General features: G+C 39.5%; 1 protein-coding gene across 4 annotated transcripts in view; it reads right to left on the bottom strand.

The window, feature by feature from the left end:
• Window positions 1–2698: 2698 nt before the first annotated feature.
• APP1 (aminopeptidase P1) overlaps window positions 2699–26755 on the bottom strand; it is a 46166-nt gene continuing 22109 nt past the window's right edge. For all 4 annotated transcript variants that reach the window (XM_088942523.1, XM_088942522.1, XM_088942524.1 and 1 more), the window contains 8 exons: window positions 19755–19821; window positions 18510–18644; window positions 17371–17451; window positions 16804–16858; window positions 16547–16651; window positions 16365–16436; window positions 6266–6390; window positions 2699–3189 (listed from right to left, as the gene is read on the bottom strand). In XM_088942523.1, coding sequence (XP_088798649.1) covers window positions 3028–3189; window positions 6266–6390; window positions 16365–16436; window positions 16547–16651; window positions 16804–16858; window positions 17371–17451; window positions 18510–18644; window positions 19755–19821 — 802 coding nt within the window. In that variant the 3' untranslated portion in view covers window positions 2699–3027. The remainder of the gene's footprint in view (window positions 3190–6265; window positions 6391–16364; window positions 16437–16546; window positions 16652–16803; window positions 16859–17370; window positions 17452–18509; window positions 18645–19754; window positions 19822–26755) is intronic.

Here is a 26755-nt window from a genome sequence, read left to right as displayed (position 1 = left end):
TGGTTCACTCATTCTCTACTTCTTCAATGAAACACCCCATTGTTGAAGAAGAAGGAGGATGAAGGGTGTGCCGAATCACTACCTCGTTCTCTGCTTTAATTTTCTTTTATTCTTTTTTGTTCTTGATTGTGAAAAGATCGACAGATGCTTCACTATTTTTTTTTGTTTTTTTAATTGATAAGGTGTAATTATCTCCGGTGATTTAGTGTTGATGGAGACTGTGAAAGGCATATAGAGGGAAGAGATAGAGATCAAAAGAGGAAGGGTGTGTCGTGTCGAGAGGAAGGGGATAAGGGTAGAATTGAGTTTTAAAAAAATTTAAACATCATGTAGTGTCACGTATTTATGGGTTTTGACGGAATATTAGTGGATGTTAACAAAAAGGGTAGAATTAGTCAATTGTTATAAACAATAATAGTATTAATCAATTTTTAGTCAATTAGAATAAACCATAAGGGTAATTTAAGAAATTTACCCTTAGGCAATTCCCCTAAATTATAAAAGGGTTAATTACTTATATACTTTATTGACATTTCCAAGGTTATTTAAAAATAACTTATACCTTATGCCTTTCCAAGGTTAAATGATGTAAAAGACAAATATCATTAACTGTTCATTAAATTTTTAAAATATGTCATTTTCTTCCTTTCTTTTTTTTTTTTATTATTTCTTCCCTCTACTCCTCTTTGGAAAGATAAAGAAACAAAAAATAATCGAACCCACAACGAGCAAAAGATAAGAAGTTCGTTAGAACAACAAACCTGAGTGTGACCTCGAAGCAAAGATGTCAAGGCAGTTTTGTTTTCTTCCAATAACAACTGTAATGCAAAACGAGTCCCACCCCTTCGGTAGCTTGCTGCTTGGCAACCGCATAGGGGTGGGTGGGGGGATCATCGGGTTAATGGGGGGACCTGACAGAATAACCAGCAAGATGGGAGGTTGAGATCTGAAATACTCGAAGCACCAAATCCCAGCCATTGGTGATACTCTGTTTTAAGGGATTCCACCGGCAAAATAGGGGTAGCCTAGTTGTACAGTGCCATTAAAATGGGTGGGGTCGAACTTGCAGCACCGACCTCACTGCCAGTGATGCAGACGTAGACGTCAACGACCTGGGTGGGGTCGAACTTGGGAGGCATGGCTGAATTTACAGAGACAGAACTTAGGGTTACAGCTCCATTTGCAGGGAAATGAGAAGATGTCAAGAAGTGGAGCACCGCGAGAAAGAAGGTTGCTTACATTTTCAGTTTTCTCGGTTTGTTGGATAGGGATTCATTTACGTATCACCATCCATTTATCTGATATATTTTTTTATCCTTTTCTTTCTGCAATATATCAGATCTTACTGTCGGATAAAATGAGACGAAGTGCGAGGTGATCCATGAAGCTACTAGTTGCGCCATAGCCGAGTGCAATCCATTTCTCTCCAAATCGGGGGTGCATAGAGTGTATGACTTGAAAGAAACAACTTATGACTGAGAAAGGAGATGGACAAACAGGGGATTTTGGGTCCGAGAGGTGGTTGAGAGGAAGGAGAGAATTAACAGTAGATCTCTTTGTGAGCAAGTTAAAGTGAAAAGTGCATTTCCAATAATTAAAGGGTATTTTGGATATAATAAAACATTAAATCAATTAGAAGAGTTAATAGGAAAGGGTACTTTAAGACAATATATACTAAAACAAGTTTCTTTAAGGATAGTAAAAGAAATTTGTCCAAATAAAATACGAAAAGCTTATAGTATACGGTAACTGAGAAGCTAACATATGGATCCGGTAACTGTTTGTTCAAAACTAACACATGGAGTCGATAACTGAGAAGCCTGAAGTATTCAGTCTCTGATGCACAGGGGACTTTTGTGCTCGGAAGAGAGAAATGAATTGTCGTAAAAGAAGGAACTCTCTGGCCTCCACTCCGTTCGTTCCCAAGGTTCGGTGAGTGAAGAGTTCAAAGACCCTTTTTTGGTATTACATATGATATGGGTTTACCAAGCTTTTACCATGTAATCCAAAATGGATTCTGCCTAAAAAATAATAGGGGGTTACCGAACTCTCTCTGCATCATCATCCCCAAACTATCCTGCAAGTAAGTTCCTGAAAAGTAAGAGAGAGAGAGAGAGAGGACTAAAGGGTTGACTCTCTGGTTGGTTTGGCGACCATGAAGAAAGATTAAATGATTTGGTTTGCCCAAGTTTTGAACTTTTAGGGGAAATTTTGGTATTTAATTTTTTTAGAGTGCACTTTTAAGGGTTTGAAACGGTGCAATGACATTGTTTATGCTATATAGGGCTGGTCAATAAGGCAAAGTAAATTGTGAAAATTCGGGGTATATATAAAGTAGTTTCTCAAATGTACAGGGTATATAAGTACTAAAAACCTTTCCTGATTGCAATCTGGGTATTCAGATGTAAAATTACTAAAATACCCCTGAAGATATCTGGGGTTGATTTCCAAATGGTTAAAGGCCATAAACCCCACAATTTTTGGGGTTTTAACTTCGCACCCTTGAGGATATCCATTCAAACCAAGTTAGCACTTTTGGGGATTTAAAATACTAAATTTACCCTTGGGACTATCCATTCTTTGTGGAGCACCTTAGTAAATGTCCATCCCAATTAACAGTCCCACCGGTAAATCCGGTAAGTAACCCTTTTTCTTAATTTTATTATGCATTGGGAACTTCAATCACTCTGTCCAAAAAGATGCAAAGGAGGCAAAGAGCTTTATAGTGGTACACAAGATAATGTAAATGGAGTCATGGAGTCATGGACCATTCAACAATCCCAAGCTCCTCGTGCCCTTGATTATCCTTTATTCACCATAATTTAAGAAGTTAAAAGAGAGGAACTCCTCAATATTATCAAGTTTGTAACTAACTGGATTACCATGGACCAAGGCACGACAGTTGGACATAATTGGATTTTCATATCAATTAAATTCATAAATGGCCCTAATACCAGTATTTCCCCCTGCATGATAATAGCTCAAGCGATGAATGGCACTGCAAGAGGGCTTCCAAGAGAATACCAATTAGACGCTAATAGGTTCGGTGGCCTTCTTCAGCCATGCCATCTCGGATTCATCCAAGAATGGCGCCAGCAGTTCCCTACATCTGGCATGGTATGTATTCACCCATTCTATCTCCTCAGGTGCTAGGACTCTCAGGTCCATCAACTTCTTCTGATACGGTGCCTGCGGGTAATATTAGACACTCCTGTTAGAAATATTCAAAAAGTATGAGTAAAATAGAACGGGTTTCCCCATCTAAAGCATACAAGAACACACACAAACACACACACAAGTAAGGGTGATCTAGATTACTCATTTGATTAATTAACAAACCCCAAACAGAATATCTCCTAGACCAAGGAAAAAAAAAAACTCGTTTAGCCATCGCAAACACCTCATCAACTTTGATTCTTTCTTGAACAATGCAGGGCCAAATGTCACATTCATGTCTTGCCATATTTACCTAAATTTCTAACAGGTGCAGATATTTTCATAATATAATTTGTTAGAACATACCATTTTATATGTTTAAAGTGTTAATGCCATAGAATACACCTAGAAACAGCCATACATATCTAGTATTGTATCCAATAATTATTAGACATGATACTGGTACGCTAAGCATGTGCAGGTATCTGTGTATCATAGAATTTTTTTTATTTTTTTATTTTTTCAACAGGCACTGTAATATCTCTCATTAAAAAAAAGAAAAAGAAGACAGAAATTACAAACAGCCCATGTACACAGATCCTGTACAATTGGAATATACAAAAACAAAGCAAAAGAACATTATTAAGAAAATAAGGATCCGGCATTAAAAAAAAAACACTAAGCCAGATGGCCAAGACCCCCTGAAAAGGAGTTTGAATGCTTAACTAGGAACATAACAAACCCTTTAATTTGCTTTTTACAGTGTCTCGCATGTTTCTTTCTACATTGTATTATTGATTTTCTAAAACAAAACAACTATTACATCAGCAAAGTCATATTGTTTTTTCTGATGTGGCAGTTGTTTTTATTTTGAAAAATAAGATCATTCATATTGGTGAACACCCCCTTAACTACCACTACACTGACTACACTAAGAGATGGAGAGGAAGGAGAACCAAAGAGGACAATGACCATGCTTAGTGATAACACAGAGTCAAGGATTTCTATAAAGCCAACCTACACAAAGGTGAGTGCATTGTTGTCTCAAGGAATACTAACACCATTTACATGTATCCAAGAACACACTTTTAACACGCTGAATAGGGCTCAAAATTTCTCAAAGTTCACCATGATAGCCAATGTCTCTCTCTCTCTTCTTGGCATCAGTACCAACAACCACTTTGTCCTCATTCATAGTTCTAGACTAATATTGAAATTTATTCAAATTGAATGTAATATGCGAAAGAGATCATGAAGGGAGCTGAGAATGTCACTGCATGACAATGACACTAAGACAAGCCAAGAGTCAGATAAGTATCACGATGCACCAAGGCAAGGGTGAGAATTTGAGGATGAGGATGCAAAAAGAGGAATCAGAGTGACACTGTAAGGCAATCCAAGGCTAGGTTTAACCAGGTCTACATAATGTGTTCAGGATGTCACTGATAGGTGCCTAAATGATTGCTAATGGTGCCACCATGGTAAGCTGAAGTATTTTTTATGCACTGAGAGGTTTCAAAGGATGGCAAAGTGGTTCCATAAATAAGTAACAAGGCAAGCTGACAACTGGGAAAGTATTGAGAAGTTCATGGAGGTAACCAAAGTGACTTCACCAACACTAGAGGCCAGCCAAGAACTGGCCAAAGATATGTAACCACTGGGAGGTCAGCATAAGGTCTCCCTTGTCATTTGCTGATCTCAAGGGTGTTGGGCATCTAGATTGTTGGAGCCCCAGATTATTAGGCATCAGGATTGAAATTGATGAAATACTAAGGGGGATCATAATATAGAGTTGATGACTGAAATTGATTTCTGGAGTTCATCAGGATTCTAAGATGTCATCTGGACATCATTGTTGCTGATGTGGAACTGGACTAGAATCAGCATGTTTTGAGTAATTAATGAGCTGGCCAAGAATCAAGAAAAGATTACTTTGGGTTTTTTTTTTTTGAGAAAAGGTAAAGTATGATTATATTAACAATAGGCCCTGTGTACATTGAGTAGTTGTACAAAAGGACCTCAAAAGAAGGCCATCCTCAAAGTATAATCAGAAAAACTATCTTTAAAAACAGTATATATAGACATCCAACTTTTCAAAACCTCTATTGACCAGTTAATGACCTCCGCTTCAGAAGAAGATTTTTTTTTTCAAAAATCCTATTGTTTCTTTCTGACCACACAGCCCACAGCACTGCCAAAGGGATGGAATTCCAGCATAATTTTCCTTTTTTAGACATCCCCCGAATCTGCCATTCCTCAAACAGAGCTCTAACTGAGGCTGGCATACACCAACTTAGATTCAGAGATTTGAAGAAGTGAGACCAAACTGCAGAACTAAACTTGCAGTGGAGGAAGAGATGCCCAGATGATTCCACTTGCTCATTGCAAAAATAGCACCTCCAATCTGACAAAAAGAGCCATTTTTCAGCAGCATTTCTTTGGATAAGCACCTGTCCAGAACCACCACCCATACAAAAAACTTGACTTTAGGAGGAAGCCAAAGTCCCCCAAACTGCCTGACTAGGGAAAGGAGCTTCAAACCTCCCCACTACAAAATTGTAAAAAGATTATTTTGGTTTCATGCAGGACATCATACGTTGCTTGTAATGCAGTGATTAGAGACTTAAACCTTGTCCAAAACCAGCTGCTGGCTGGCAAATTTCCAAGCATTGAAACAAAGATGCTTGTAATGCAGAAGAATAAGACCAAGAAAACAATCATCCATGAGGAACCTTAAAAAATATTAGTTACCTATATTTGATTACTTTGATACTATTTTTATTTGCTTGAATTTCAACCTCCCATACACACCCACCAAAAAATAACAAAATTTTCTTGTAAGGTTATCTTTTAATGCAGAAAATTGAATGACAAAGACTTGAAAATAATTGAAGACAATGTCAAACAAAATAGGATTTTCATTTGGCCCCAACCAAGCAAAATTGAAGGTTCTCTTCAAATTTTTGAAGAAACTTACTTTTTAGTGTTTTTACTTGTCCTTTTTGTGAATTTAAACAATTCTAGTCAGGCCTATTAAACCACTATTATTATGAACTGGAATATAATTACATACAAAATAATGAGAATAAATGACAAAATTAAAACTTACCCAAGTTATGTGCTCAAATGATAAGTAGCCTTTATCCCCAAAATTGAATTTTGTGTCTGCCTCCTTGACTATAAGCACATTCTCCAATCTAATACCAAAGCTCCCATCTTCATAGTAACCAGGTTCTGAAAATCCAAATATAAAAATTGTTTATCAACCATTTCACACCTATTTTCTGGTTCTTGAAAAGACAAGCATGCCACAATGAATAAAATACACCTGATGCAGAACCAGCAAATATCATTTCATGCACCAGATTTCGTTTTCATGATAGAAACACTTATGGAGTTATAGAAATGAAATCAGACGTTTTAAATAGTTTTCAAAGGATATGCAATTGGAAATTCAATGGGTCCAAAGGTCAGATAATTTTGGCTAAACAAAAGGGTGAATAAAGCAACAGTTATTTTGGGCTCAAATGCAAAATTTGTAGTGGGGAGAGATAGCAGGGGCTAATTAATAAATTGTGTCATTTATCAAAAAATACCATAACCAAAATTTCTGGTTATTAGGTTCTTGCCTAGCCTAAAAACTCAAAATTCTATCCCTATCTATGCACCATAGCCTAAACCCTATCCCTATCTATGCACCATAGGAGGTTTGGCCACAGTAGTAGCTCTCTGTCCAGTCTAGGGTAAGAAATTACAACTGTTGGGCTGACAGAAAAACAATAGATGAGAAATACATTTAGAACCAAAATGTATATTCATGCATCTCTTCATCAGATAAGAGAAGGGCATGAAATGCTCCTTCCCCTTTTAAAAAGCCCCCTGTCCAATCTGCCTGCATTCTATCTTTCCTTATTTCCAATTCCAAGTAAAGTGGCCCAAAGAATTGAGAGGCTGTAGAGGACTTTTATGGAAAGGTTGGGAGGAGGACAGGAAGAAAATCCACTTGGTTAATTGGGATAAGGTGTGCTCTCTGAAAGTTAAAGGAGGATTGGTCATCAGGCGAATGAGGATTTTCAATAAGGCTCTTCTTGGGAAGTGGATCTGGAGATTTGGTTTGGAAAGAAACAACTGGTGGAGGAAGCTAATGGCAACTAAATACAACACAGATAGAGGAGACTGGATTACCACTTCTTCTCTCCCCTCCTTAGGCTGCTCCGTTTGGAGGAAAATGTTAGAATTGATAGAATTAGTTAATAGGGGCATTATTGTCTTTTCATGTTAATACAACCTGGGTTGACAGTAAGGAGAGGTGGATTAGATTTCTCCTTGCTAGTCTTCCCTCTTTTCTTCTCCTTTTCTTCTCTTTCCCTTCTCTTTCTCTTCCTATCTTCTTCTCTTTCTTTCTTCTATCCTTTTTTCACCTTTTCTTTTCTTTATTAAAGTTGGAATAGAAAATAATGGACATTCTCCCCATTTTCAGCAGAGGTTTAAATCCCATCCAGGGAAGGGTGACAGGTTGTCCTTTTGGAAAGATCCTTCGTGTGGAAACACTCCTTTATCAGAGTTATTCCCACAATTATCAGTTAGCTGATCACCAAGATGCAGTGATTGTTGATTGTTTTGAGGTGATTGGGAATTTAGTAGCGTGGTGTCCTTTCAGAAGGAATTTTCAGGATTGGGAAATCAAAAACCTGGATGATCTACTTGAGCTGCTATCCCTCCAACCCCTGAATCTGGTCAAAGAAGATAGTTGGTCCTGGACTTGAAGCAAAGATGGTCTCTTCTCAGTCAAGTCCTTTGCCACAAACCTGACGGCAAGTTTTTCAGAAGACATGCCTGCTTCCAGAATCTGGACTGATGTGGGCTGCAGCTCTAGACAGGTGTTTAACTAAAGCCCATCTATTTAAGAGAGGGATTCAGCTTCAGGATCAGAGTTGTGTGTCGTGTGATCAAGTGGAAGACAACAGCCATTTGTTTCTGCACTGCTCTATCTCTGCTAGAATTTGGAATCATTTTCTCTCTTTGTTGGGTCTTGCTTGGGCTATGCCAGCTTCACTGAAAGAGATGTTCTGGAGCTGGGGGTTACAAGGGTTGTCAAAGCTTGCTTCAGCAGTGTGGATGCCCATTCCGACTGCAGTTATCAGTAGGGGTGGATTTGAGCCGAGCCGAGCCAAATTGCACGAGGCTCGAGCTCGGCTTTCCAAGGTAGTACAAGGCTCAAGCTCGACTTGAGAAAAATGTTTTATAAAAATAAAAAAAATTATATATATAAAATATTTTTTATTTGATATTTAAAAAATCAAGAATTATAATAATTAGTTATTCTCATATATAAAAATAAAAAATGTTATATATATTATTTTCTACAATTTTAATTTATCATTATCCTTATCACTCGGCTCGTGGCCACCCCTAGTTATCAGCACCATTTGGGCAGAAAGGAACAAAAGGCTCTTCCAAAATATCTATAAGGAACCGGAGGACCTGATATCCATTTCTTTTTGAAAGCTGATTTCTTAGGTCTCGGCTTCGAAGGGGATTCAGGCTTCTCGGTTGGGGGCTAGGATGAATTCTAGGAGCCTTTGGCATTTGTAATCTTGTTCTGTTTGGGCTGTTTCCACTGCTAAGGTGTTTTCCTCGGGGTGTCCCTTTTTACTAGTATTTTATATCAATAAAATTTACCTTACGTCCTTACTTTTTCACAAAAAAAAAGCTCCATCCCCTTTGTTCAGGATGAGGAAGAGAGTACTCATAGGAACTCCTGCATCTCTACAACAAAGCATGCCCTAAAAGAATAAAAGGTGTATATACAAAAGAAAAACTGCATGCACATGTTGACCAATTTTAACTATTATCTTTTTTGTTTTTTGATAGATGTACCCATTTCAACTCCTAGATACAACAGAATAATTAAAATCCAAGACAGAAATGTGCAAAGATTGAAGAGATCACAAGAATAATCCTTTTCAAACTTCTCAAAGCATAATAACGATGCTTTTTCTACTTCTGTTTTGAGGGCAGATTATTTTGAAGGGCCCTAAATAGATATGCATGTACAGAACTTCATTGTACAGAGGTCCATACTTTTTTTTAATTGAAAATTTAACTCATTACTCAAAGAAAGATATGTTACAAATAAGCCCAGAGAGAGGCTCGAGGTGCAGCCTCACTCTTTAAGAACAAATCAGGACTACATGAGATACAAGTAACCACTAGAAGAGAGATTATACACAATCATAAAGCTGCCCAGAACAGAGAAACCCTATTAACCCCTTGTTTTGCAATAGAATCAGCCATCTCATTAGTCGATCTTCTTACCCATTGGATCCTCACTATCATATTCCTAATTACCCAAGCCACCTTCTTAAGAAGATCTCTGAAACCCCAGACAGTCGAATCTGGATCCAGCAACCATCCCACAACAACCTAGGAATTGCCTTCAATTATCAGCCTTTCAATACCAAGTCGGCTGGCTAGCTGAATCCCCTGTACAGAAGCTAATAGCTCTGCTCTGGTAGAATCTCCCAAGCCGACTGGAACTGAATATACTGCTAAGATATTGATGTCCTTGTCTCTCAAGGTTCCTCCTATACCAGAGGGGCCAGGGTTACCTTGGCTGCTTCCATCAAAGTTTAGTTTAACAAACCCTTCAGGAGGAGGGACCCAAACTACAAGAAACCTCTGTTTTGAAGATGAAGTACTAGCCATCATTGTTCTCAACCAGTGTATTGCCCTTAAGAAAATGCAATCCTTCAACTCAGAAAGGCTTCTTTCCTTATTGTGGAAGATTACAGTGTTCCTTTCCTCCCAAATAGTCCAAAGGGAAGCTGCCCTAATGCATCTCCACGTTAATCTTCCTCTTTCTGATTGATTGCCAAGGACTGAGGGTTCAAACAACTGAGAGACTTCCACTGGCAGCAACCACCTGCAACCAAAGAGGGCAAAATCCAACCCCAAATAGCTGTAGCAACAGGGCAAGATAAGAACAGATGGAAACAGTCCTCACCATTAGATTTGCAAAGAGCACCAGTTTGGGGACAAGCACAAGTAAGGCCTTTTCTTCTGCGCCTTGTCCAAAGTATTAACCTTCCCAAGGAACACTTCCCAACAACAAACAGAGACTTCTGGGGGAATGAGCTTAGTCCAAACTTCCTTAACAGGAAAGGTACATAGACAGAGGACAAGCAAAGGATTTTGAAAACAGAAGCAACTGAAAAGGCACCTTTAGGAAAAGGGAACCAAATCCTTTCATCTGACTTAAGGGGGTTCAAACAAACATTAGCCAAGAGAAACAAGAGGTCTGTCACACAAGTCAATTCTGCCTCCCTTAGACCTCTTCTAAACCCTAAATCTCAATTCAAAGAACCAGGGGTGATAGGAAAAGAAAGACACCTGGCCACAATCTCATTTTTCCTCAGGGAAAATGAATAGAGAGAAGGAAAAAGATCCTTTAGGGCTGAGTTACCCACCCAAATGTCTTCCCAGAACCTTACTAAATTCCCAGAACAAACATCATACCTTATATAAAAAAGGAATTCGGGGAGGATCTTTGAAATTACTTTCCATGGTGAAGCCAAAGTAGCCTGACGAGATGAGACAGCATCCCAACCATTGTCCAAGCAACCATGTATACTACCTATAACCTCATGCCACAAGGACCCTCCCTCTCGAGCCCACCTCCACAGCCATTTGCCCAGTAAAGCTGCATTCTTACACACTACATTTCCTAGGCCCAAACCAACCTGTTCTTTATTCCTACAGACCAAATCCCAACTTACTAAGTGATCCCTTTTCTCCCCCCCAGGTTCCTAAAGAAAATTCCTCATCAGTCTCTCTAACCTCTTGGATTCCCTGACAGGGATTCTAAAGACAAAGAGAAAGTAAATTGGTAAGTTGGCTAAAGTGGCCCTAATCAAGGTAACTCTACCGCCCAAGGAGATGCAATTCTTCTTCTAGGAGGCTAACCTTTTCCCAAACTTCTCCAACACTGGAATCCAAAAGCATCTTAGGTTGCCCCATCTCCTCTTGGCCTATGTCCTACTTAGGTCCCCCTCTTGGTGCAAACCCTAAAGACTCAATCATCCTATCCTCCAAATTGATGCCTACTACAAACTTTTGGCCCAATTAATCCTCAAATTGGAAACACTTTCAAATAAAAGGATCAAATCTTCAAGGTTCCTTACCCTCCTTAAATCATCCCCTTCACAAAAGATTATTATATCATCAACAAATTGGAGGTGGGTAATTGGTATTTTTCTCCTTGTCTTAGTCCTCTAGAGGCTGGAAAGAAATCCCTTACAACGCCATTAACTAGCACCAAGTAATGAAAGAGCTTATGCACCCAAAAATCCATTTGCGCCACCTCTCCAAAACCACAATTCCTAAGTACCTCCACTAGGAAGGTCCAATCCACCAAGTCATAGGATTTTTCTAAATCCAGCTTACATACAAACCCTTGTCGGCCACTCCTCCGAAAGTCCTCTACACATTCATTAGCTATCAGTATCTGATCAATTATGTGACTGCCTTGTACGAAAGCTCCTTGAGCCTAACTAACAATTGAGGAAGGCACCACTTTGATTCTTCTTGAGAGCACAATTGCCAAGATTTTGTATTAGGTCTAAAATCCTTTGGGTGTCGAGCTTCGCCTTTCTTGGGGATTAGGGCGATGAAGGTGGCATTGACTCCTAGACTAACCTTAAAACCATCTTTAAACTCCTTAAAAACCTTAATAACATCATCTTTAATCACCTCCCAACAATCCTGATAGAAAGCCATAGTGAACCCATCTAGATCCGATGCCTTTGACCTATCCATTGAGAAAATTGCTTGCCTTAATTCTTCTTCTTCAAAGCTCCTTTCCAACCAAACATTGAAGTCCTCTCCCAATCTTTGCCATTCAAAACTCCCAGATTCTGCCTAGTAATCAAGGGACTCCTAAATATTGCTTTAAAGTGCTCCACAAAAATGCATGCTATCCCATCCTGAAAAGAAACCTCTTCACCACTGACCTCTAGCTTACCCACAAAATCTTCCTCCTCCTCCCATTGGCTAAGGAATGGAAGAATTCCTTGATTTTTGCCTCCAGGAAATTTCTTCTCTCAAGAGGACATCTTCCAACTCTTTTTTTTTTCTAAGTTCCATCTCATATCTCTTTCTTGCAAACTCAAGGAATCTTGATTCTCCTTTTCATCTAACTTTTCAATTTGAGTCATTAGGAGGGATTTTTGTTCCTCCACTCTCCTGAATTGGGCCTTGTTCCACTCCTTCAATTTGGCTCTAAGCCTTTTCAATTTCTTGTGGAATCTAACCCCCTTTCACTTGACTCCTCTCAAATCTTCATTCCACCATTCCTTTATCTTATTCACAAAATCCGGGTGAGTTAACCACATGTTTTCAAGCCTAAAGGGTCTTGGTCCATTTCCAAAGGATTCTTGGCCGAGTTTAATAGGGTAGTGATCAAAAGTAACTCTAGGTAGGAATCTAGCCACTAAATCCCTCCAGTGATTCTCCCACCCCTCATTGAAAAGAAATCCGTCCAGCTTAGAGCTGACACGGTTTTCTCGAAAATTTGACCAAGTGAACATAGTTTGCAACAAGGGAATCTCCTCTACTCACAAGTACTGATGAACTCATTAAATTTTCACATGCTAGTTGTGATAGACTGACGTGGGTTGTTGGTTTCATTACAAAATCTGATTACATTAAAATCCCCACCCACACATCAAGGTCCTTCCCACAAACCTTGTATTCCATACAATTCCTCCCGCATCTTGTTTCTTTCCCTATAGTTATTTGGCTCGTACGAATTGGTAAGAACCCAGATAAAACCATCATCCACATTTCTGAATTTTAAAGAGATTGAGATGTGGGAGAAATTGTATGGAATACAAGGTTTGTGGGAGGACAAAACCTCTAGATGGAATACAAGGTTTGTGGAAGAAATTATATGGTTCCCGCCATATGGTAACCAAACCTTCAGATTCTCCCCACGATAGCAATGAGGACCAACTCACTCCTCCGGCTCTCCACACACTTCAATCCAATTCCTATCGACTTCTTGTAGCTTTGTTTCCTGTAGCAAGATTATATCAGGCCTCTCTTTCCTTAGCAGATCCTTAATTACTCTCCTTTTCTTGGCACTCCCTAGACCTCTAACATTCCAGCTGACAATCTTCATGACAAAAACTTGCTAGTTAACCCTAGTAACTTTTGTTCTACCACCAAAAGTCCCCTTACTTTGCCTCTTTTCTTCTATCCCCTCAGGCACTAAATTCAATGTCACCCTCAATATCTGAAATTAACCTCTCTACCTCCGACCTTTTCTTCTTATTTCTTTTTCTTTTTCCTCCCCTTTGATTTGAGTTCCCCACTTCTATTCCCTCTTCCATAACCTGGCCAGACTTCCCAGTAAACACCTTGTTTGGACTTCTAATTGAACTCTCATGCCCTATTTTTCCTGCATCTATAATCTCATTTTTCTCTGAGGATCCTATAAGGTTGTTGAGGCTCATAGCTTCCTCCTTTGCACTATACTCCTCTAATAACACACAAATTTCTTGTAAGATTCTCTCCAATTCATCTTTTTGTCTCTCCTAGAGAATAAATGCACTCCTCTCAAACTCACCAACAAGTTCAGGTCTGGCTTCAGCAACAACGTCTTGATGCTGGGATGCTGGCGCATCTGTCACAGGCATGGAATAGAGGTCAATACCAAAAACTGAAATCACAAGGTTACTTGAACTGACGAGGTGTGAAGGGTGAACGCGCAAGTTTTGACCACTTTTTTCGGAGGTTTGGATTTTTCCGGACCCCTATGCTTGTGTTTGTTGTGTACTAGGGCCAAGGGAAGGAGAAACTTGGACTGGAGGTTACATCAGAGGCTGGCTTATAGAGCTGCCCCTGTTTTGGCGTTCCCGAGCTAGTCTTTTTGGTAGAGTCTTGTCCCCCGTTGCCACTATCCTGACCGATCTGAGCTTTCCAAGCGGATTCCCCTACCAGAGCAGGATTCGTCTGAGCAGTTACATCTAGCTCAGAAGTTCTCTACCCCAATACTTCACAGTCAACAAGCACGTTACCAGATTGCAAGTCGGAAGAGCTGTCCTCTAAGAAGAGAATCTCCGTCCCAAAGAACTCCTCTTCGAGCACACTCCTCGACAAGCTCAAGTCAAAGCTTCCTAGGCTGACTGTATCTCCAGAAAGCTCTGTGTCAGAGTCACTACAATCTTCTTCTTCATGGGGGAAGTCAAGTTCTAGCTTCTCCAAATCACTCCGGTGAACACACCTAGGGTTCCTCCTGTCCGGCAAAAGGTCCTTTCGGTTCTTGGTTGAGATCCATTGGAGCGACAAACTCATCTTCGATACAGCTGCACCTTCAATTGAACGACACGGAGACCTCGACGAAGAAGACGATAGAGGGTTCCTATCCTCTATCAAAGGGACATCCCTTGTCATGTGACTTTTAATGAATGCACGTGCCTTCTTTGATTCATTCAAACAGTCCATAGACCTTGGCCCAGAAGCCTTCTTTTGACCCACTCCTCGAGGATCTTGTATTAAAGGCCCATTTCCTCGGTTTAAACTTCCCACGTGACCAATTACTGTGTCACAACTTGTCTGGCCCAAAGGATCTAAAAAACCTGACTAAAGGCCCATGGAGTGCTTACCCAAACATCTGTCTTCTTGCCCCCGTGGCCGCGAGAAAGAATTTGAACAACTAATTTTGGCGCCATAAGCTACCACCTGAGCAAAGGATTGCCCTATCACCGAACTTTTTCTTTGTTCTTCACGTCTCTGACTTTCTAAAAACTCCAATCCTCTTGTGTATCCCAGAGTCTGTCTATCCTTTTTTGTGAAACCTTTGTTTCTTTCTGATCCCTCCACTCCCAACCTGCCACGTAAAGCTTCCTCTTCTACCTTCTCATCCCCTTCCCTCCGAGCTTCTCTCCACAGGTTTGCTTCAATGGAGGATGCCAACCATACAGGCACTTTCAGTCCATCTGCACTCACTTCCACCCTTCTGGGTATTTCCTCTGGTTTGACTCCGCTGATTAAGATGGCTGCTGAACGTAAGTCACCCCAGAAGGCTCCTTCCAACCGGGCTACACATAGGGTTGCTATAATCTCTGCTACTTCACTCTTCCACAGATGAAAAGGCAGTCCAATAACACGCACTACCACCCCATCTACCATGTCAAAAGGATTTTGAGTTCGACACGGGTCCACTTAAAAACAGAAAGATCCAAACCCTTCCTGAAAGTGCGAGGCCCTGAACTCCAGGGAATTTTCAAGGGGATCCAATAATGCCCTGCAACTATCAAAGGGAGTTAGCACAAAGGTGGACTTCAGTTTTAGCTTCGAAGCCACCAAGTTGGCTAATGTTCTCCGATCATTTACTGGACTTTTCACTTGCACAACCCATTTGTTCTCCCAAATGGATTTGTTCTCCAATCATTTACTGGACTTCTCACTAGCAAAGTGGATTTACTAGCCACCGATGGCAAGTCGCATCTATTTTGTACATCAGCTATCTGATCAACCCTCATCTTCCCAGAGTCCTCTGAGCCGCCACATACCCTTACCTTATTTACTTGCAATCTTTTTAATCCATCATCCAAAGCTTCAGCCATTACTTTCCACCCCTGACTCCTTTTCCCCACAGGAACACAAATTAATTGCTTCCTCCCCTGTGCAAAGAACTCAGAAATAACTAGGAAAGGTCCTTTAGCATTTTTCTTACACTCAACTACGTACCGTTTACCTGTATCAGTTATCATCTCCTTCCAGACTGGTTGCTTGCCTTTTAAACTTGCCACTTGAACGATGTCTTTCAGCCATTGAATCACTTCTAACCCAACCAGCAGAATGGTTGCCTTCTTTGCTTCTCGTATCTTCAAGCTTGGGTATCTTTGATTCCTCAACTCCTCAAGTAAGAAAACCTTTGCCTCCAATTTAACAGTCTTCCTCCACCTAGCAGCCTCCCTGAAACCCTCCAAGTCATCGAGATTATTATCTAGTGGGATAACATTCTAAGGGTAAGGCCCAATACATTCAAACATGAAGCTGCAGCTATCACTGGTTCAAGGCAAGATTTCTCCACAGAAGTCCATACTTTTTTTTCTATTAATGAAACTTACCTTTTTCTCAAAAAAAACAAACAAACAAACAAACAAACAAAGAATTATAATAGTGAAAAGAATGGTACCTACCATCTGTTACAGTCATTGACACTTTTAATGGCACATTTCGAGCTTGTGGTCTGAAACTAATTAGATGAGGTCCTGCACAACATACACATAATGAAATGAGGAGCACCCATCAGACTACAGGCACATCAAGTAGGGGTGACATTAACAAAGAAAATTAAAATCACTGCTAAAAGTCTACATACCTTCATGAACGTAAAGGTAAGACCCAATGCCATGGCCAGTACCATGTCGATAATCAAGACCATCCTTCCATAATGGAACACGAGCAAGAATATCAAGAGCATGTCCTGCCACAAAGCAATTTGCAGTTAAGATGGGCATACAAAGTCCAACTAAGCAGATAGGCATGTTTACATGCATGATGCATTTTTTGAAAGTATACACCAGGTCAATAAATTCCAAGAAAATTTTGGAGAAAAAACAAGCAACTTGATAATACCATTGGTGCCGTTGGGAAATCTGGCAGTATCCATTGCAATATGGCCTTTGAGAACCTATATTTCCACCAGTCAAATAAAGCACTTGTTACTGATCTTCATGTATCTAGCAGGATTTTTGCCCAAAATAAATTATAGATTTGAAATTTGAAGCCTTCTAGTATCCAAACTCATTAGACTTTGAAAAGTAATTGTTGATATTGAGATGGCTAAAAACTAATGATAACTCGTTTACTTAGAAAAGGTCTAAACAAGGGCATGCATTCATGGTCATTAAGGCACCATCTAATAAAAGATCAGCAATCATTTGATTAAAACACAGAATAGGGAAAACTACATGCACAGATGCAAATAATTCTGTATGTACTGCAAAATTAGAAATTATTTGTCAAGAAATTTCATAAAAAGCAAATAATCCCAGTACAAATAAATAGCTCACAAATTAAAGATTAATGCAAAAATAAAAAGTAGGACAACCTTATTTACAGTACACATTATCATGGTTAAACTGGAAGCAAATATAGGACGGAACCAGATTAGAATTAGAATGATTATAAGAGCACACTAACCGCAGTATAGCATGCTTTCTCATGGGCAGAAGGCTTGCCAAAATGAACTGTCCGTGTTATGTCAGTTGTTCCATCTAGATACTTTGACATCACCATAACCAATTTCAGTAAGGAAAATAAATTAATACAAGTAAAACCTAAACTACGAAAGTTTAAGATGGCCCATCTAGAAAAAGAACTTCAACATACTGAGGTCACATGTAGCAGACAGGTAGAGGTTTAATAAACATCCATTGTTTGACACCTCAACCTATATGTCTAGCAATTTAAAGCTAAACGGCTCTGGCAAAATGGAAAATAGCCTTTTTCTAACCTTTCGTTTTTGAAACTTAAAATTTCAATACTTGCCATTACTCATTAAAGGGAAACACGTCATCACAGGTGGGCAATGGTTCTGATGTGGACAAGCACCGTGGATATAGCCAATCTATTAGAAGAGTGATCTAGATAAGCCATGTTATCTCCATCATGTAGAGGGTGTACTCTATGGATGTATGCATCCTTAAACATCTTTTAAACAAGAGTTTTTTCCTTATATTGTAAGACAACATTACTCCAGACTTTGACCATACGACAACGTTTTAAAATCTAGCCTGAAGGCTGAACTGCTTCTCCCTCCGGGTGGACAATATGGGTGATCATGGGCCATGCTAGTCCAGGCTGGGCTTCTAGGCCTATAATTTTAAATATATTATGCTAAACATATATATAATATTTTATACCATATGATATATAATATGTATAAAGTATATATGTCATATGTTATACATTATATTACATACATTATACATATAATAAATATATACATATATTGTGGGCTAGGCCAGGCCAGGCCAGGCTAGAAATGATAACCCCTAGTGAATGGATCACTGGTTTAACTCTTTGAGTCAATGGGTTGACTTGTGATAATCATAACAATAAAATTTTTCAAAAAAAAAAACACAAAATGACAACCCATTGAACAGGTGAACAGGTCCATGTCCCAATCATTGAGCTCAATGGGTCAAAGACTAAGTCAACATTTTTTGTGATTTGACTGGTTATAGGTTGACCCAAACATGAATTTTGACCGGGTCACCAGTCCACCTAGCCACATTAACAACAGATTGAAAAACTACTATCAGCAAGCTCAGACATACCTGTGCTCCTGAATCAAATAGGTAGATACTATCAGCATCAAGCTCAGAGCATGTTTTTGAGTCTGGAGAATAGTGAATAATTGCTGCATTTGGACCAACCGATGAAATGGTAGGAAAGCTTAAACCCCTGAAATGCTGCAGTAAAGCCATAAACATGGAATCAGAACAAGACAATCTGGAAAAGGCCAGTACATTTGTTTCAGTGTTTTCAGGTGTTAAGAGGCATAAACTGGAAGTATAAACAGCATAGTCATGAAACATAGACCTCACTACAGGCACATTCCTTTTCCATGCTATGAGAAATGCACCTTTTTCCACCTCAATTGAGAGGTATGCACCTCATAAATATGCAATATGAATTTGAAAAGGAATATGAATCTTCAAAAGTAACTTTTTTTTTAGAAAGGTCTCTATGAATCTTCAAAAGAATAATTTTTTTCTTAGTTGACAAATCTGACCAAGATTGTTATTAGTTTTAGCCGTATAATACACAAAACAGCCCATTGAAAAACAAACGAGAATACTGCTATACATCTTTTTGCATATAGGCAGCTAAGAATGATGGCTAACCAAGGCTAGCTACCCTAGGCAGTGCTTAGCAAACCGCTTAGATCTTGTTCATATAGATCTTAATAAAATCTTAATCTGTTAGCAATCCAAAAAAAAAAAACACATGAATGAGAACATTTACCATACTCTACATAGTTTATTTATTTACTAAAGAAGGTAGACTCACAATGCTTTTTTACTTCATGCTTTAGCATTTCAGAACAGTTATTCGTTTTCTCCCTATATATGTAATAATTTGACTTTGCCAAATCCCAACCATAACAAAAGATATACAAATGTAGAAAGATTAACAGAACCTGGATCGGTATTGGAAAAGTGAGCTGTTAAAAAAAAAGTTTATGACTTGAAGAAATAACAGCGAAGGAATCACAAAGTTGACAATCAATAGAAGGAAGTTTAGAATCTTCAAATAGAAAACAGGAAGAATAAGAACTGTTTTCTATTTAACTGATAATGTAATCAAAGAACGAAAGAAAATTCAAAATGAATACCAAGTGGGGGAAAAAACAGATCAAGAGAAAGAGAGACAGAGAAATTGGCTACAGAAGTGTCAGCATTTAATTATTGGAATCAGAAGCCTTTATAAAAGTTCAGAAGGTATATGAGATCTCATAATTAAAAACTTTAATCTTGAATTTCAACATATATTAATCAAGTATTAAACAAAACATTTACCTCTTTTGAAGCACGGAAGCCCTCCAACTTGTCACTTACAGTCACCTCAGTCAGTTTCATAGTTTCCCTGCCATTGTTTGTCTAAGTATAATAAGTACAAGTCAGCAAAAAGTTGAGTTATAAAGTTCATATTTCCTCTCAAAAAACAATTACATGAAACCCGACAGCAGACTTTGAAGTTCAAATATATATCCAATAAACTAGTTATATGTTTCATTCAAAAAAGCTTATCAACATCAATATGGAATGCAGGCACAAGCCCAGACAATAAAATCATAACCATATAGTCCCTTAATTGTGAAGCAAAATCCTGAAAAAACAGCAATTTGACTACTCATAATATTTCCAGAGAGAGAGAGAAAGAGAGAGCATGACTTGTAAGTCCACAAATTCCTTATCTATTTCATTAGTTACAATGATGTTTACTAGAGTATAATAGAACGAAACAGTAAGGAAGAGAACTCCCCATCTATATGCATTACCTCATTGGAGGAAATGTATAAGATATAAACACTTTTAAAAGTCAAGGATAGAGATGGTCCTTCATTACTCGTTCCTGATTGGAGATGGTAATTCCATTAGGGCTAAGATGTAAATGTTTCTCCAGGGACAAAGGTTTGATGAACTTCTTGGATTTTGGATGCATTAAGGTGGATATTCTGCCGATCATTGACCAGATGAGAGATGGACCATATCACCATATAGGGATGGCAATTTTCCCCATCCCCATCAGTTACCCGATGGGGTTGGGGATGGGGGTTGCTTTGGCAGGGTGGGGACAGGAATGGGGATTACTAGGGATCCCTGATAGGAGTCGGGGTTAGAGATGGAGGATATTTTAAAATTTTATTTTAAGTAAATTTATTTTTCAAAAAAAATACTTTTAATTAAAAAATTTTCCAGGGGTTCAGGTCTCCACGGGGGACCTGCCTCCATTGGGGATCGGGGATGGAGGATAAATTTTATCCCCAACAGGGATTGGGGTTGGGGACGGGGAATATGATCCCCACCCCGAACCCACCCCATTGCCATTCCTATCACCATAAGAACTTGGGGTTTGAGAAAATACAATAGGGAGGGGAGAAACCTGGTGTCCAAAATGAATTCAGATGGATCCCTAGTCCTTGGTTGCAGATAGTCTTTCCTATGACAAAATCGTAATCAAAGATTGTTTTGGTATTTCCCATTTACCATAGTAGGATTTTTTTTCTTCTATTGCTTCTTTATCTTTTGCTTTGTACTGCTTCAGGCTTTTACCTTTTTGAGGTCTGCAGTAAGTATCACTATATCTGGTGGTTCAGCCATTCAGCCCGCTTTGCTATCTTCCATTTATTCTCCTTTGGTCAATATATATCTTTTCTTATCAACCAAACAAATGCACAGGTTAGATCTCGGTGCTATTAAGAATGGAGTGTAAAATTTTGGTTTAGTTTATGTCATTGTTTTCTTTCATTTCATACACTTCCTTTTTTTTCTTTCCCTATAAAGGCATTGCATTATACTTCTCATTGATATAAGCTTGAGCACTAAAATTCTACTTTTAACTTGTTCCATGTTTTTTATTAGTTGATTTCTTTCACTAGGTATCCAGCATGATATTTTTTTTCCAAATAGAAATGCTTGAGCTGCAAGTTTTTCAAATTAGTTTTTCTTATTTTCAAAGATCTCATACAGTTGAGGAAGCATTTCTGGGACTTGGTATACTGCTTCAAGAAAACTTATTTTCACTAAAAATTTGTAATTATGTAATTCTGCATTTCTGCATTTATAATGATAAGGAAATAAAGCACAACACAAAATGCCATAAGCTGTGCCACACACACCAACATACATATGCATGTATTCAGAACAGCGAGCATGTCAGTATGTATGTATGTATATCATGCACTGCTAACCACAAAATCTGGATAGAACAAAGGCTACTTATAAACCATTATCATCATCCAACCCTTAAGCCAACTATAAGGGGTCGGCCACATGAATCCTTACAGGTGCTGTCAATGGCCTTCTATACCTGTCACCAAACCATCTCATTCTACTTTCTCTCATTTTATCACCAACAATTGGAACTACATTTAGATTCCTTCATGTTTGCTGAAATAGGGCTGTCGAATGAGAGAAGAAGAGGAAGAAGAAGAAGAACAGAAATGAAATGGGCGGCAGTAATGTGTTCGGTCAGCCCTAATCTATTATATATAAGGACATTACATAATGTTACATAAATGGACAAGAATGCCCCTGATTAGTGATGGGACACCTAGTCAAAATAAACACTAAATAAGATTAGGCCCAATAACTAATGACTTAAGACCCAACAAAGATAAACATACAAACTAAGACAGCCGAACCAACACTCCCCCTCAAGCTAAGCATGGATGTCAATCATGTTTAGCTTGCCAAGTAAGTCCACGAATTTCACTGTAGCTAGCCCTTTAGTCAAAACATCTACAATCTGCATCTCGGAGGGAGTATAAGGAATGCAGAGTTCTCCTGAGACAATTCTTTCTCTAACATAGTGACGGTCTATCTCAATATGTTTTGTTCTATCATGTTGCACTGGGCTATTTGCAACGTTGATGGCTGCCTTGTTGTCACAGTACAACCTGAGAGGGCACTCAATCTTTATTCCAAGTTCACCAAGCAGGATCTTCAGCCATAAGAGTTCAGCAACACCATGAGCCATAGCTTGGTACTCAGCCTCTGCACTAGATCTTGCAACCACATTCTGTTTTTTATTCCTCCATGTAACTAAATTTCCTCCAACAAAGGTACAGTACCCAGAAGTAGACTTCCTATCCCCAACAGAGCCAGCCCAATCTGCATCAGTATATCCTTCAACTTCAATTTTACTATTTTTCCTGAACAGAATCCCTTTCCCCGGGCAAGACTTCAAATATCTGAGGATCATTTCCACAGCTTTCATGTGAGGGATCTTAGGCGTGTGCATGAACTGACTGACAACATGTACAGCATAAGCAATGTTAGGGCGAGTAAGGGACAGGTAAATCAACTTCCCCACCAGCTTTTGGTATCTTTCCTTATCAAGGTAGTCCTCTCCTACTGACACCTGTAGACCATGATTCTGTTCTATTGGAGTATCGGCTGGCCTACACCCCATCACCCCTGTCTCTTGAAGAAGATCAAGGATGTATTTCCGCTGACATATATAGATGCCCTCTTTGGATCTTGCAACTTCAATCCCAAGAAAGTATCTCAGTTGGCCCAGATCTTTGATCTCAAATTCAGCAACCAAAAACTCCTTTAGTCTTTTAATCTCTTCCTGATCATCCCCTGTAATTACCATATCATCCACATAGACAATAAGTGTCATAAGTTTGCCATTTCTCTTCCTTATGAATAGGGTATGATCTGCTCCACTTTAAGTGTAACCCCCTTTCTTCATGACTCTACATAGCTTATCAAACCAAGCTCGAGGGGACTGCTTAAGGCCATATAGGGCCTTTCTCAGTCTACATACCTTCTTGCCAAAAGCATAACCTGGTGGAGGATCCATGAACACCTCTTCATGCAGGTCGCCATTCAAGAAAGCATTCTTCACATCCAACTGATGTAGCTTCCATGAGAAATTTGCAGATAATGATAATAGAACTCGGATTGTGTTGAGTTTTGCCACCGGAGCAAAAGTTTCTTTGTAGTCAATCCCTTCTTTTTTAGTAAACCCTTTCGCTACCAGTCTAGCCTTGTACCTCTCAATGGACCCGTCCTCCCTGTGCTTCACAGTGAACACCCACTTGCATCCAACAGTGCCTTTCCCTTCTGGTAGATCCACTAATTCCCAAGTCCTTGCTTTCATTAAGGCTTTCATTTCTTCATCCATAGCATCTTTCCATTTTGGGTCAAATACTGCCTCAGTATACCTAGTAGGAACATGCACAGAAGATAGAGCAGACACAAAAGAACAATAACGAGACAACTGTGAGTAAGACACAAAATCAGCAATGGGGTATTTGATAGTACAAGAACGAGTAGACTTACGAACGGCAATAGGAAGATCTAAGTCAGAGGAACTGATAGGATTACCTTGAGTTTCTGAGACAGGTTGATCCGAGTCCAATTGGTCGCTGTCATGAGTTAGAGGACCCTTCTTCCTTCTGTTGTAGGTGATTCTGATATCTCTTTGCAGCCTACTGGAGTCTTCAGTAATATTTGCAACATCACTAGTAGTAGCTGGTACAATGGGAGCCTCACTAGATTCACCCGGGATACCACAACTAGGTGGATCAGGAGGAGAATATGGAAGACCCGAGGTCGAGAGAGGTACAAAGAATGGGGGAACAGAAGAATCCTCTTCCATCCCACTAATCTCCCCCTAAAGAGGATTCTGGGAAGAGTGAAAATAGGATTGAGACTCAAAGAATACCACATCCTTTGTGACATTTTTTCTTGGTGACTGGATCATAACACTTGTATCCCTTCTGAGTAGGGGAGTACCCCAAAAAGATTCCCTTTGTAGCCCTAGGATCCAATTTGGTCTTCTTCGGATCCTTGACATGTATAAAGCATACACAACCAAAGACTCTCGGTGGAAGAGAAAAGTCAGGAAGATGAGGGCAAAGAACAGAGAAAGGAGTTTTCATCCCCAATACCTTGGATGGCATTCGATTTATCAGATATGATGCAGTAAAGATTGCTTGAGACCAATAGCTTTTTGGAACTTTGTGCTGAAATAGTAAGGCTCGAGCAGTCTCCAATAGGTGCCTATTCTTGCGCTCAGCAACCCCATTCTGTTGGGGGTACTAGCACAAGATGACTGATGAATCATTCCAGCATCCTCCATAAACAGATTCAATGACCATTCAAGGTATTCTGCAGCATTATCTGACCTGAATTGTTTGACCTTCTTACCAAATTGTGTTTCAATCATTTTGCAAAATGTCATGGTTACCTGCGGCACTTCTTCTCGTGCTTTTAATAAGTAGATCCATGTGCATCGAGAATAGTGATCAATAAAACGGATAAAGTATTGAAATCCATCAACAGAAATAATGGGAGAAGGACCCCAAACATCAGAGTGGACTAAGTCAAAAGAAGCTCGAATTTCATTACTTGAAGTTGAATAAACAGTTCTACATTGCCTTGATAGTTGACAGACTTCACAAACTAACTCTTGACTTGAAACACCTTTGAATAATTCTGGAAACAACACTTCCAATGATGAAAAAGGTAAATGACCTAGCCTAGCATGCCATAGATGTAACCTAGCTATTGACTCCACATTGGACTGACTACAAGTAGCAGATGTTTGCAAGGCCGAACTGATGTCTGCATCAAGGTAGTAGAGACCTCCACACTCATGACCGCTCCCAATCATTCTCTTCGTCAATCTGTCCTGAAAGACACAATGAGTAGGAAAAAAGGTTATGCTACAATTCAAATTTTTGGTAAGCTTTGAAACAGATAAGAGATTTGAAGAAAGATTGGGAACATGCAAGACAGATTTTAGTGAGAGGTCCTTGCTTAGGTCAATCACTCCCTTCACAGAGATGGTAGAGAGAGAACCATCAGCAGCCCTCATTTTATCTTGGCCAGACATTAAATGATAGGAAGAAAATAGAGAAGACATGTGTGTCATGTGGTCAGTTGCACCAGAATCAATGATCCAAGAGGCAGGATCAATAGAACTAGTTGCACTAAAGGCAGAGACAATACCTGATCTGGCAAGGGAGGAGGATGGAAGAGAATTGGTCCTTAGACGGGCTAGGGCCCGGCTCAGTACCTCTACCTCATCGGTAGTAAAACCCAAGGACCCGGTTCGAGGGGAATTAGAAGTTTGTCCTATGGAAGAGGAAGTAACTGTAGATGTGTGTTTTGAACCATCATCACTTTGACCCATAGCCAAATTCACACTTGCAGATTGACCCTTCTGATGCTTCTTATCTTTCCTTAATGCAGCTGGCTTCAAATGCGGATGGAGAACCCAACAGGTCTCTTTCACATGCCTTTCCCCTCCACGGTGGGTGCACTTCAGATGTCTCTTGTCAGAGTACCTGTTTCCCCTTTGATTTGTAGAGATTAGGGCCGAATGCTCCACAGACTGTTCAGCTAGTTTTGTTTGAGTATCAACCTTCACAAGGTAGTAAACATGATGTAAGTTTGGCATTTCATCCCTTCCCAGAATTTGGGATCTTATGCTCTCATATATAGGATCTAGGCCAGCCAGAAACCTAAATGCTCTACCCTCTTCAATTTGTTTGTCATGCTTTTCTTTGTCTCCGGCACTCTCCCAATCAATGATAAGGTGGTGATCTAACTCTTCCCATAGTCCTTCTAGTGTAGCAAAATATGTTGCAACACTCATATCTCCTTGCCTCAAGGCAGCAATATCTTGATTCAGTCTGTAAACTCTGGCATTATTCTTTTTCTGTCCATAGGTTTTAGAAACCTTTTCCCATATTTTGGCAGCCGTGGAAAAATGTTGAACAGTCCTGGCTACTCTTGGAGTCATTGAGGCAAGTAGCCAGGACATAACTATAGCATTCTCTTTGCGTCAAGTTCCATATTCAGCACTTCCCACTTCTGGTTCCTTCTTCTGCCCGTCTAAGTAACCAGTGAGTTCATGGGATGTGATGAAAAGCATGGCTGAGACAGACCATTCCCTGAAGTTGTACTCATCCAACAACACGCTTGTGATCTGTAGGCTGTGCAGATTTGGATTCTCCAGATTAGGAGACCTCCCACAAGCCCTAACATCTCTAGAAGACACTTCCCCGGATAACATCTTCACTTACTTGTAAGTGTCAAGACTATAACCGCAATGTATAGAGAACTGTTTCACACTTACAGAACTTGCTGCACTGTAAACTCGGTCCTGAGAACCAGACACAGAGCTGAAACACTGCACACTGTGCCCAAATTACTGTTGTCACCGAGTACTACACTGCAACTTGCTGTGTTGGCTTCTACTGTGTGCTAAGCACTGCTATCGCAGGTTATAACCTCACCCACGAACAGTTCTAGGACTTCTGAGATCAGTCCTTCCG

The sequence above is a fragment of the Nelumbo lutea genome, chromosome 5 (assembly GCF_056320005.1).
Source record: "Nelumbo lutea isolate HS-2025 chromosome 5, American lotus-T2T, whole genome shotgun sequence".
Taxonomy (NCBI): domain Eukaryota; kingdom Viridiplantae; phylum Streptophyta; class Magnoliopsida; order Proteales; family Nelumbonaceae; genus Nelumbo; species Nelumbo lutea.
Note: the sequence above shows the minus strand (reverse complement) of the source record. Positions and strands in the feature narration are given on the sequence as shown.